This window comes from Pezoporus occidentalis, unplaced genomic scaffold, assembly GCF_034315485.1.
Source record: "Pezoporus occidentalis ecotype Australia unplaced genomic scaffold, CSIRO_AGI_Poc_V1 ctg100, whole genome shotgun sequence".
In the NCBI taxonomy this organism is placed as follows: Eukaryota; Metazoa; Chordata; class Aves; order Psittaciformes; family Psittacidae; genus Pezoporus; species Pezoporus occidentalis.
Window position 1 is genome coordinate 1,843,118 of NW_026912780.1, and position 13,643 is coordinate 1,856,760.

A 13,643-nucleotide genomic window follows, 5' to 3' on the forward strand; every position below is an offset into this window, starting at 1 on the left:
TGCTGCAGTGACAGCCCTTTTCTATTCACATAACTATGACCTCCACTGAGCAAATAGAAGATTCATATGTGACCAGGATCTCAGACTTCTGCAAAGTTCAAGTGAGCAAAGTTGTGAATGACATCTGTCATGGGAGCATGTGACAGGTGATGTAGCACACCAAACAACTTATCTAGGCTTGAGTTGTCCAGACTTCAGAGGATACTGGTTATGTTCTTGAACACTAAGACTGCAGTGTAGAGACATTGAAGGTAAATTAATGCCAGGCACTTGACACAGTTTGTTGAGGATGGCCCATTCCATATGGATGTTCTGTACCTACTACTGATTACAACAGTGTAAAGGAAAATGAGATGTCACACCCTTTCTCCTCCAGAAATGTCATTTCTGTGTGTTAGAGTCTGCAAGGCTGAGGTTATGACCCTGTCTGCTATAAGGGATTGTCCGCAGCCACTGTCAGTGACAAAATCCTGCTCAAACTTCTGGCCTATGTTGTGCATAACGTCTGGTAGTGTATAAGATGCTGGGTGATAGATGCTAAGTGGTTGGTCAGCTTGGTCAAAGATCATGGTCCAAGAAAGTGCTGTTGTGGGAAGGTAGAGAAGCCAAAGACATCTGTTTTGACTTTTGCTACATGTGTGAGGACAAAATTAATGTTCTGTTGTCAAATGAGGGTCAGCAGCTGTGGATTCAGTTTGGTGTGAGTGACTCGTCTTGACAAATTCAAGACCAAACTCAGCCCTGGCTATCAAAGATTATAGAGATGCAGTCCAAAGCATTACCTGCTTCTTGAGAGGTTCCTGGCAGTAAAAATCCCTCTCTTCAATCTTTCCCACATTTCAGTGTAGAACCGAGGATTTTAAAATCATCACTGGCAAAGATAAGCACAGTACTGACTTTTCTGGACCTACCTAGTAATTTTAGCTGCTCAGTAAGCGATTAGCCTGGACAGTGGGGGTTTTGCAGACTTTTTTTAATTATTATTATTTTTATCCTTCAAAAGACAACCTTGTGTCTTGAAAAGTATGAGGTAGGTTGTAAAATGTGTGTTATTATAGTTGCACAGGGCATATAATCATTGAATACAGTAAGCTAGAATTAGAAGTGAAATATAAAAGTGAATTTCCTCTGAAACAGAGATGGAAGTTGTGTTTCTTAATGTCTGGTACAGAGAAGAGTCAATCCTCACTTGCTTTCCCCCTCATAGCCCTCCTGTAAGCAGAAGATGGATAGGTCCTGCCAGCAATGCTGTGAATAGTTTGATAGCATAGCTTTTTCTCAGTAGTCTGCGTTTGCAGAATAAAGGGCAAAGTACACTGGCCTAAATATTGCAGGGTAGTTCACACTGGTTCATCTGATACAATTATGTCAAGTTAAATGAAATACTGAGCTTCTCTTAATCCCCAGGACACTGGGGCGATGATGCACTTTCACAAGAAGTGAACTGAACTCTAACCCACACAAACTCAGTTTATAACAACTCCAAAAGCATGTATTGAACTTCTTGCTGTGTTCCAGTGTCATAGGTCAAAAATACAACTGAGTGCTAATTATGCTGCTTAATCCAGCCATTTCAAAAAATCTATTTCTAACTTATTGGTTTCACATTTCCTTATTCCATTAGCAGTCAATTTTCTTCTCTCTTCCCTCCCTATTTGACATTTCAGAATGAATAACAAAGCACTTTTTTAAGTGCATACGCATTTCCTCAAGGAAATCAGGGCTTGAACACACACACTGGTCTTTGCATGCATGCCAATGAAGCATGCACAAAAATATGTTTGCCTTTGCTTGCATACATGCCAAAGCCTGACATTCCATGCTTTGAACTCCTTCTCCAAAAGGTGAATGCATAATTCAAGAGGACTGAACAAGAATAGTGTTGAGCATAACTTCTGGGTACATGGTTCCCATAGCAAACTAGGTAGACTTGGATTATGGTTCTAAACTAACCATGCAGCAGGAGATATGGGTTCCTCAGAAAGAGGATGAGGAAAACCAGTGTGCCCAGCAGCAAGGGCACTCTGCACTGGCTGGCAGGCAAGCACTGAGGACTGTTCTTTCTGGAGAACCTTTCAGCTGAAGGGACAACATTTACTTCCATGTGGATTTCAGATATGAAGGTGAAATAGGTGGAAAAAAGCCACCTTTGAGGGTCTCAAGAGACTATATACAAGAGAAAAACACTGTAATGAATTGCCTTTCTGAAGTGAACCATTCTGGGTACGTGCCAAAGTGGAGCTTGTAGAAAAACCAGTCGGGTTTAAGTACTGACAGGTGAAATGGTAGCTAAGCAAATGTTTTGGGGATAAGCAGGCTTGAATATTGCTTAGGTCTAATTAAGTCTAATGTGCCTCATTTGAGTTTTTTGTCTTGCCCAGATGCTGGTAATACACTCAAGGGATACTGTTATGGTGCCAACCACGGTGTTGAGTATAACTGAATTTATTTATTAAGAATAAAAATAAATGTTCAAAGGTAAAAGTGGTAGCAATCGTTTCATTTTGTGTCTCATTATATTGTGAAAAAGCACAGTCCATCATGGAACAGAAGAATAATGTTTAGGAGTCCAAATGTGTATACTACTGCATATGTGCATATTTATTTTCCCTTCCTACACAGACACAGCCAAGGCTGATGTATAGAAAGAACTATGCATAGACTGGTATCCTGTGACTACTGGTGTACTGATTTTTCTTTTACTCTGTTGAGTATTTGTCCTGTTTGGAAGTGTCATGGGAAATAGACTTCGTGTTGTTTTACAGCCTTCAGTAGCTGAAGAAAATGAGACTTTATTGCTGTAGAAAAAAACCTCTACCCTGCCACAATTATTTAGCTGTGTGTGTGCATTCAGGTGTTGATATGCCCCTATTATAGCAGAGACTTACTGACAGCTGTGGCTACGGGAGAAGCCTTGCTCCCCCTCAAATTACCGGCTAAATTTGCCTGCTTCCACAGTACCAGGAATTCAATCAGTCATTGCTGCCAACTCTGAAGGATATCACCAAAGTGCTGCTGGAAATGATGCAGTGCTATTTTGGGGGGGATAACTTAGAAAGATATTTTCTTAAATGCCATATTGCAAAACTGTATGAATTAACCAAATGTGTCTTCTGGAATTCTCATAGCATTCATATGGAGGCTTTATTACTTTTGTAATTCACTCTTCACTGACTTCTTATAAATGCCATAAGATATATTTAAAACTTGTGCAAAGGATATCTTAGGAGACATGAAGCAAAATCAACCCCCAGAATTTACTAAAGATTAATTTAGTGCAATGAACATTTTTCATACAGACGTGTTTCTATATAAAAATTAGACTTCACGGTTAGTCTCCAATAGCTCCTACAGCTGAAAAAAGATCTTTCAAAGGTTCCAATGTCTTTGGTGCTTTAGAAAATGTTCTCTCAAATTGTTCATTTGAATCTGGCCTAGATCATACAGTCCTTGGTACATTGCTATAGTTTACTTCTTCATTCTTTTACTTAATTGGTTTGCATCTTCAGTGAAAAATATGGAATAAAGAACAAGAGTAATTCACTCCAGCCTGATTTTGCAGAATCCTTAACACTAGCTCCTAAATTTCTTTTTACTAAGGATACAGCTGACTGCATTCCTATTTTGAATTAAATGATTTGTTTGTACACTTAATTGTCTTCAATCTCTTTTCATCAGCAGAAAAGTGTTGCTAAAGCACTAGTTGACCATTAGAAGACAGATAAAATAGAATGATGCATCTTCATTAGTATCATATTCTCTCTGAACTATTTTTTTTTCCCCTTACAGGACGGTTCTATTTACACTGACCTCTGTAGTTGTGCTTGTCATCACTACTGACTGGATCAGCTGGGACAAGCTTAATCGTGGATTTCTGCCAAGTGATGAAGTCTCAAGAGCCTTCTTGGCTTCTTTCATCTTGGTGTTTGACCTTCTTATTGTCATGCAGGTACACTCTTCTAATCTTTCATTCAAGCTGCTGAGCCTGCCTAGTCACTCTATTTCCTCTAGAGCAAACGGTGTTTAGCTAATGCAACATAAAGGTAAAAAAATGTTTGGCTTGCAATGGCTATTAGTATTAACCATAGTAAACCATTTTCAGTGTCCCTGCAAAAAAGGCCACTGGCCTTTTATTGCAAAAAAAAAAAAAAGGTGATTTGTCTTCTCAGATTAGCAGGAAAGCACTGCATGGCTTTCCAAATTAGAATGTGTTTTCTGAAAAAATTACCCCAGAAAAAGAGATGGAAGCTAGTTGTTCTGTAAATTCAAAGTTTCTCATAGGAAAATGAGAGATATTTGAGATATTTGGCGAAACAAGAAAGAAAGACTTCCATATTTCAAGCACTTATAATATTAGGCATATACACAGTCCCGCATCTTAATAGATGTATATCAGTATTTTCTACTAAGACTCTACCTTCCACTTTCACATGAAGATTTCTTTACCTTGATGACAGGTCCATGTACCGTAATGTCTTCTGCCAGTGAGGTTAACAGGGGAGATGATTCCCTGTAGTCTGCCTGATGTCTTCTTTGAATCTAGCTGTTAGTAAAGAAATCTGGGTCACAAGTAGGTGGCCAAAAGCTTTCTTCATGTGATGCTGCACTCTACCTTTTGCATTTTTCTGTGGTCTGAGCCTTGTGTGGATAGCTCACCCAATACTCTTTGAAAAATTGAGTCATTTGGGCTGAGGCCATTGAAAGGATCATTGAAGGCTGGAGTGACTTTTGCTCTTCCTAGACATGTGTAGACTGTTAAATGGAAGTTTAGCAAAGAATTTGATGAGAACTTTAGCTCCAATATATTACTAACTCCACTAGCAAAGATCGTTTCCAAGGCACTTACTTCTTTTTAATGAGATATCTATTGCTTGGGTAATTATCATAGAGGTGACACTGGTGCACTCAGAATTTATCACTGCTATACTTGGGTGTTAAAGCTGCATAAGGCCTGATCTTCAGTTTTGCTTTCCAATGTCCACCACTGTTCAGTGCTCATGGAGGTTCATGGTTAGAACAAGGAGGATAAGAAAGGGAATACTTTTTCCTAGTAAGATTTCTGAGGCTTTTTTTTCCCTCTCCCTTTGTACTTCATATTTTATTTACAGTTTCGAACAGATTCAAGAGAATGTATAATAAATGATTGTACTTCAGAGGGCTGTAATGAAAGCATGAATGAAAATACATGATGTATTAAGCTATACTGAATTTGATGTTGTATGCAGGGTAGATAAACACAGTTGTCTTCATACCAAATAATAATTAAACCATCCTTTTGACTCTGAAAAATGAAGTTCCAGTACTTTGACCTTGGAGTTGCTGAATCTGAATATAGGGAAGAATTTTATGTGAAAAAGCCTGTCCCAAATACTGCTTCATATTTTTACAATGCAAAGCAAGACCCTCATATTAATTGCATTTTTGACTGTGCTTTGTGTGATGGAGTTACTTAAAGTTATTTATTTGGACTGCGCAACGAAGTTGGCATTTTTTATTTACAGTGTAGTTCTAGCATTATTGCATTGCTACTGCCATAAAGTCAGCTTGAGACAGCAAAATATAAATCACAAGTGAAGACCATCGGAATCACGATCCTTTGATTGAAGCATGCTATAGAATTACCCATCTGTAGAAATTCTTTCTAAGAGTGTTGTTTGTTTCACAGATTTTTTTTTCTAACTTACTAAGCTTTAGAAACAAAATGGTAAAAATTAGAAAAAAGAACTCAAAACAAACCCAAACCACTTAGTATTAAGCGATTTCTGTTTGAGGCTGATGTTAACTAAGCACAGTTGAAATCTCATTTGATTTTTGAGTACAAGCATTTTCTGTCCCTCTGAATGGTTGCCTTAATACTGTAAATGTTACTGTGTTTAGCAACAAGTGAAAACCAGTTGAGTTTGGATATCTATTCTCAGTGCTGAGAAAAATAATCATGTAATTGTAAAGGTCATGTTTGCCTTCTTACTGTTATTATAATTTAGCTCTATGTAGAGCATAAGAAAGGAATAAAGGTCCAAGCAGTCTCTGCCCTGAAGAGCTACCTTTTTCCAACCAGGCATAACCTAAGCAGACATGAAGAAGAGAACACTGACAGCTAAACCTTATACAAGCAGTTAGACATGAGTGATATTTAAGGGTATGTGAACTTTTTACTTTTGGTTCCATCCTTCAACAAACTCTGGCCGCTTCTAGTTTCAAAGGCTTTCCAATCCGAGCAACTCACTGAGTATTCAGAGGATGGGCCAGGGGGACATACACAGATAAGAGACAGAGTAGAAGACAGAGATGTGACTGAAATAAATGTGAAAGTTATGACCACAAAAAATATTAAGACAACCCAAAACAAACAGATCATGCAGAAGGCTGTAGGACTATAACAGGACATCATGGATAGTGTGACTGGCTTCCGACTCAGGCTGTGTTCCTACTTAGACCAACCTCACTGTGAGGAATTGCTTCATATCTGACCTCCACAGAGCAAGGGGATCCTGAGTGCCTGTTTTAGATGGCTACTGTGTATATATCTCCACCTGATTTTAATCGCTGTATCCCTATAGTCAGTGGAGAGATCAGTGTATAGTTGGGGTGCTTTTGAACATCTACAGGAGAATGAGAGACAGCAGGCCCTGGAGTTGCACGTTTCTCTACACTGAGAATAAGCAGACCAAACAGGATGGGCTGAGAGGAATCACCCCTTAAGCTAGATGCAGAAAAAGGGTTATGAGGGTGATTTCTCTTGAGTCCAGAGCTGCAGCTCTGCAAGAATCCTTCTCAGCTATTTCCACAGCTGGTAAAATATCCTAAAGTAGCATTTCTCTGCCAGTGTTTTGTCACAGAGACTCTTCAGAGCATGTTTGACTTTTGCAGGCAGCATGATGTCTCCTCTGCTGCTTGGCCATGGTTTGAAAGGAATATAAGTTTCACTGGGTCTAGGACAGCATATCAAAGATAACACACATTTTAAACTGTTTGAGAGGCAGCACAAAGGTCTCTATTCCAGTCCTGGTTGTCAGAAAATTTTATCCAACATTAAATAGAAACATTGTTTTTTTTAAGTATAGATATTGCATATTTTTCTCTCTGAAAAACAACAGATTGAATGCAGTCCAATGTATCAGTCCAATGCATCAGGTGAGCAACAGTTCATTTTAAAGGGCAACTGCTTGCTTAAAGTAAGAAAGTAAAATCCCTACAAGTTTGTTGTTTTTCCACAGTATGGAAGTGGTGAAATTAGTAATTTTTACAATGTGTTTAATTATGCCCTGATAATTCAGGTGGCAAGATGCCAACACATTTATATTTTTGGCACCCAGAGCAATCACATGGGCATCATTATATTATTAGCCTTCATTTCAGACTGAGTGCAAGACCACACATGTTAGTGCTGGATATGTAGTAATGACGTTATCATGTAATAGACCTTTTTACTATTTTAGTGAAAAATTCACATATTTAGCTCTCTCAAAGATGTAATGGAAAGTTGACAGTCTGCTAATTAAAGGAGTAAATATGAGAAATGAAGTTATAATCCCACATTCTGGATGTCTCTGAATAAGTAGACAGAAACTCGTGCATTAGCCTATATACTGCTTTTTCTTCTTTTTTTCTGGTGTCATGTTCTTAGTGGCTTTGCTAGTGGGTAGGAGCCTGCTGTGGCTGGATTATTAAACCTCATGTGTCCAGGGAAGATTAATTATTTTATGTCTGCAGTGTCTTTTGTGAGCGTTCATAGGTTTCTTCAGGCTTCTAAAGGACTCTGGAGTATTTCAGCATGACCGTGGAGTTACACACTGTAGCTACCTTGCTGAGCACTTTGCAAGTCCCGTGGCATCACCTCCTGCAACTCTTGTGACTTACTGCAACATTTTATCTGACAGAACAATCAGACACAGTATCTGAGTGATTTAAAAACTACCTGAAAATACCGTTTGATTGCAAAAGGAGACTTTATTCTTGAATAAACTGAAGAAACTCTGTAGCGGCTGAGTGGAATAAACAGAAGCCAGGCAGCACTTAGGTCTAAGATTCTTTGAGAAACCTCTTGTATGTGAATCTTTATCCAAGCTACCAAAATAATTCTATTAATATCATTAACATAATATATTGTAAATAATGAGAACAGAATTTTGCCCATCTGGGTAACTTAAAAGAAACGAAGGTCAAAAAGAGTTAGATAATTAAGAATATTCCGTATGACTAATGTTGGATCTCTGCTAATGTAAGAATTAGGATATCAGCAGACAGATTATTTTTATTAATAATAATTTTTCAAATCTTTTTTCATAATATTTTTGTGTGTAAAGTAACATGTAACTGTACATGAATGTTTGCTGCCGCAGTTAAAAATCAAAATATTTAGTGAGTGGCCTATCACTTCTTTATAAGAGAATTAGAATTAGCTAATTGAAGAAAGCCTATATTTAGGCTCTTATGTGTTTTTTCTTCTATCTCTTTGCATGTCCCTGGAAAAAAAAAAAAAAGATATTAAGCTAATTTGTAATGTTAATTGTGTTTGGTGCATGTCATTGTTAAACAGTAACACACTACTGTTGTCAGCAAAGTGGAACAGACGCTGGTCTTTTGTTAACAAATACCTAAAGCAGGGACAGTTCCATTTATCTTTAGTTTTACACCAGTGGAGAGCTGTTTTGATTAAAATCTAGTATGATGTCTGAGCCCATTAAAAAACACCATCCATAACATCAAGTGCATAGTAGAAGGTATAATTTGCTTGAATAGTTAAACGATAAGAGTCAAAATACAGTCTTGTCCACACAAAGTAGGTAAAGACTTGATTTTTAGAGGGTTGGGGTTTTTTAAGATCTGTTTAACTTCACAAACATATGTAATTGTGAGTTTTAGCTGGATTTACACTCAGTAATTTGATATAATTAATTTAAATGTATACAAATGAGAGGAAAATCTTGATATATACTTTTAGCAGAATATATAGGTATAGTAATTTTCCTTTGAAACAGATAAGCAAGAAATAGGTTGGGTTCATAGGCATAGCAGGATATACAAAATAATTTGTTATTCCTGTCAGAGTACATCCTCTCAGCTGTGCATTTGATTCAATAGTGGGGTTTTCTATTTGTTTGTTTCCTAACAAAACAGCAAAAAGTACCAATGTATAGCTTGTTCCCAAGGAAGTTACAAACTTTGCATGAAAATGTCCATCTAAAAACCTCCTATTCAGCACAGTAATTTCTGAAGAAACAAGTACCTGAATGCCAGGGTACTTTAATTCATACCTTTGCTGGGTTTTGTGACATTTGAAAACACAATCATAAAATACAAGTCAAAACCCGTGAGAAACACCTGTGTTAGTGATGTTAGCAAACAACTTTTGCATCATCTCTGACATTCAGGATTTGTGCATGTGAGGAGTTACTATGGTTTTTTATTCAGGTACTGTTTGCCCTTTCAAGTTGGGAACCTAGCCATAGGGTTAGGTGACCAGTGACAGGTTTTTCAGAGCAGTTAGGATAGATGGGAATTCACAATTAGTAAAACTGACAGCAGATTCAGCCTCATTACTGGTACCCCCAGCCATTACCATATGGCAAGCTTTTACAGGGAGGAGCTATACACACTGGACTACTTTTTTCATGTATTATGTGGAGTGTTTCATTCTGCTCAGAGTACATTGCTCTTCACTAGCAGATTTTAGACATGCCTGTCAAACAGCATTACAAAAATGGATAAGCATTTTGAGCACACGCTTGTACTCAACTAATTGTGCAATGTTTCCTGGAGAACCATACTGTGAGGGTTGGCTCTGTGGTATTGTACTTTCCATGACCTGCAGATCTGTGAAGGAGAAGGGACAAGTTCAAGTGAGGTAACCTTGGGAGAAACATTTCTGTAGCAAGTAATAGATTTTCCATCCTGCAAGCACAATAACTTCCCATGTAGGAAAGACTTTCTGCTCTCCTTTTGTCCTTTCTACATGCTTATCCTTCTATGGATCATGAAAACGCTGTTGATTAGCACTGATGTAAAACAATCAAAAATAATCCTGAAAAATGAAAGTGAATTAGAAGGACCAGAAGGGAAAAATTACTGATATACAGCTTCACTTTATTTGTACTTATTGCAAATTTAAGTGACTGACCTGAGTATGTTCCTAAACACCATTTAACCAACAAAATTATATTGTTTCTTACGCCATTATTGGCACCATGGCATTTCTTTCTAGTGGGTCAGACACAGGTCTTTCTTGCTTGTCCTAGAATTGTTCTTTTTCTTGGATCTGCCTCCATAGCTGCTACTTGTAGATTTCTGTCTGCACTGAACTTCTCAATCCCCAAATGCTTTGTTTTATTTTGGTGAGAGGAACTGGTTTCAGGGGCTTTCTCCTTTCCATTTTGAACACAGAACAGTAGCACTCCTGAGCTCTGCTTTCTTCCATCCCATCAGACATCAGCTTTCCTGTATCTTCTCTCTGTGATTGGTATCAAGGAGTAGGTTATTTCCTGGCTATTGTGTACTTACAAGCACAAGTTAGTATGGTCCCAGAGCATTTGACAGCTCAGGAACAAGCAGCTAGAAATAAAGTCAGTGTCCCATAGAGTGAAATGTCCCTGTCTTTCTGCTGGCAGGGAAATAAGGCTCTGAGGAGCCTAATGCATGGGCCTTCCACACCTCCTTCACATTATGGACAAGGCAAAGAGAATGGAAATGAGCTATACATATAGGTCAGAGAATAAAATTATACATTTGAAATCATCTGGTTTTGTTTTGAAAGGAAACACCTTTTAAGTTTGATGGAAGCATACGTAATGTTTATGTAAAAGGGTGATGGCGGGGTAAAAGTGCAGCATTGTTATGTGTAATTAAAACCTAGACGTTTCTGTTGGAATATTTTCAAGATCCAACTGGATGCATGATTTTTTTTTTTAAATGCCTGAAACATTCCTTCACCCCCTTGCCAGAACCCACTATAAAGTACAGTTTATTTTTTTGAAGTCATTCAGTTACTTTGGGCTGAGAAAATGATAAACAAAATCATTTCCCCTTGAAAAAAGGGGAATGCATTTTGTCCCTCATTGCACATTACATAGCCTACCTTTTTAATGAGCTTTCTGGTCTATATTGCAGTGTTTTCATTCTGTGCTTGTCTAGTTTGATAACTGGCACCATTATGCTGCATATTTTGTCAAACAAGACTTGAAGTACAGTATTTCTAAGTGCATTTCACCCTTTACACTGGTTGCGGGTGGTTCAATCTTAACTTGGGTGCATTAATTTTCTCTCAGGCATTATAGATTCAACTCCAGAGTTTGCTTCAGCTGCTGTAACTTGATGTATTTGTGCTGACCTGAATCCTATTGTGCCAATTTATACTGGCTGAGAGCTTGGCCCTTTTTTTAGCTCTGTGACTCAGTTCCTCATTTGCTGAAAACAAACAGCTGTAGTTCTTTTCTTTCGCTAAGTCCTGTGATTGTCTGCTTAGCCCCTAAGGTGCTCAGAGAAGGATGCTGTCTGACTTGGTACAACTTCTAGCATAATCAGGCACCAGTCCCAGCTGGAGCCTCTTGGCTCTGAGATGACTGCACACAAAATTATTTAGCTGAGAAAGTTTCTCATTTGTCGCAGTCATTCCCTTTTACCCTGACAATGGGTATGTGCCATATTGTAGCATGGAGGCCCTTCTTACGCAGTGCAGATATTTGCCTGACATAAGGAAGCAGTTCTCCAAAAGCAGACCTAGGATATTCACATTACTGCCCCCTGAAAACACCACATCCAGTTAAAATCCACAGAAGCCATGGAATTGTAGGAGCAAGAAAAGCTGGAAATTGTTTGCAAGTCTTTCACAGAACTATTTTCATCTTTAGTTGCAAGGAGAGGCTTTTCACAAATTCTGCTATAATCAGTGTGTGACAGGCTTTTTTGTTGCTGTATGGTTAATGAGTGCTGCATTACGATTATAATGCAGTGATATATGTTGATATAACAGTCATGGTGACATTCAGATAATTTCAGCTCTCCACAGCAACTCTCTGGAACAGATTATTTGATTGTAGAAATCTGCTTTGTAATGAGCGTTGTTACACAGGTTTTTGTCTAAAAAATGAAAAATCTGAAATGAGACTGAACTGGTTCAGCTGTATTCTAAGTGATAGAATTGTATGCAATTTGTAAATGCAGCCATGTGAGTTAAGAAAAGAAAGATAAACCTCAGTTTGCCATCACTAGATAGTGTTTCCTTAAGTGTTTTATGCCTATCCATATCTGACATTTAGCTACATACCATAGTGAATTTACAGGACTTAGTGACAGGTTGTACCTGGGCATACAGATCCACCTGGAAACAATACTAGTTGAAGTAAGGAGAAGGAGCAAAACCAACTTGGTTGCTCTTAATCAAGAGGGGAACAGAAACAAGAATATGCTGATATTGGTGGTCCAACTATTATTTCTGCAAGCTGATTGAATGGCAGTTGTTTATACTTCCTTAGAAAGTCTGAAGACTGTTATTTGAGACATTAACAAAAAGACATGATTATTTTTATTGCCCTTGAGTTCCTCTAATATGCTATAAAGCTGCTGCTTTTCTTTGTATAACAAAAAGGACATATGTAGTTAATCACTGAGTGTCTTGAGCTACTGAGTAGAGGAGATATTTTTGCATCTGTTAGAATCAGACTTTACTAAACCCACCAATAAGTAATTCATTCTCGTATGTATAGAGGAGGGAAAGTATTCCCTACTGCTTTTAGTAATTTGAAATTATTGTTGCAATGGTTTCTGATTTTGAACTAACATTTAATTACTCAGCTGTGGTTGTAAGTATTGTGTAATTGTGGCCTTAAGTCAACCAGGCTTCTAGTCTCCTACAGAACAGAACCTAAAATGTGGAGTCTGACAATGTCTGCCTGCCTGTCCTGTAATGCTCATTAGGGAGAAAAAACTCCCCAGCATAAGGCTTACCAGATCTGACAGACAGATTGGAGACCGGCATTGCATGACACAGTGTGAATCTCTGTATCCCACTGAAGCAGCAAAGCAACTAAATCAACATGCGTATAGAGTCTCCCAAATAGTCTCAGTAGTGTGCTGCAGCTGACTTTGTACTGGTCCCCAAATAATTAACCTCTTCTCTATCCCTTCTTGGTACCTAGGTAGCATTTGCAATATAATCTTTCAGTAAGATTCCTTAGAGCCCTGCATGAGCCAACGGGTACTGTTAGGTGCATTAACACGTTGTTGAAGTGGTATGAACAGAGATGAAAAATGGCGTTAGTCAAACTGGGAAAGAGCTGTATTTTTCACCTCCCTCCCCCAACACTTGTTTAATTGCTACAGCAGCCAGCAATGCTGAACTTGTCTTAATACCTCTGGTGCCAGAACGACACAGCCTCAGATAGTATGTGATGAGTACAGCTGGCTCTGTATGCCTTCATCTCCAGCTTTGTTAGCAGGGAGGGCAGCTGGAAGCATGGAGGGTACTATCCATTATCAACCAATGCGAGGAGGAGCTGTCAGGGCCTCTGAACTTAGTTACACCTAGCACTGAATCTGTTTCTCTCTGGGTGAAGATAGGTGAGTTAAAGAGCCACTTTCAGGACCAGCTGAGCAAGTCAGTCTGTGTTCTAAGGCAGCAAGCTGCTGGGGGTGGTTTGAAGCACTCA

General features: G+C 38.4%; 1 protein-coding gene across 3 annotated transcripts in view; it reads left to right on the plus strand.

Annotated features, from left to right (window-relative positions):
• TMEM117 (transmembrane protein 117) overlaps positions 1-13,643 on the plus strand; it is a 238,005-nt gene that overhangs the window by 184,516 nt on the left and 39,846 nt on the right. For all 3 annotated transcript variants that reach the window (XM_062612535.1, XM_062612524.1, XM_062612513.1), the window contains exon 6: positions 3,790-3,949. In XM_062612535.1, coding sequence (XP_062468519.1) covers positions 3,790-3,949 — 160 coding nt within the window. The remainder of the gene's footprint in view (positions 1-3,789; positions 3,950-13,643) is intronic.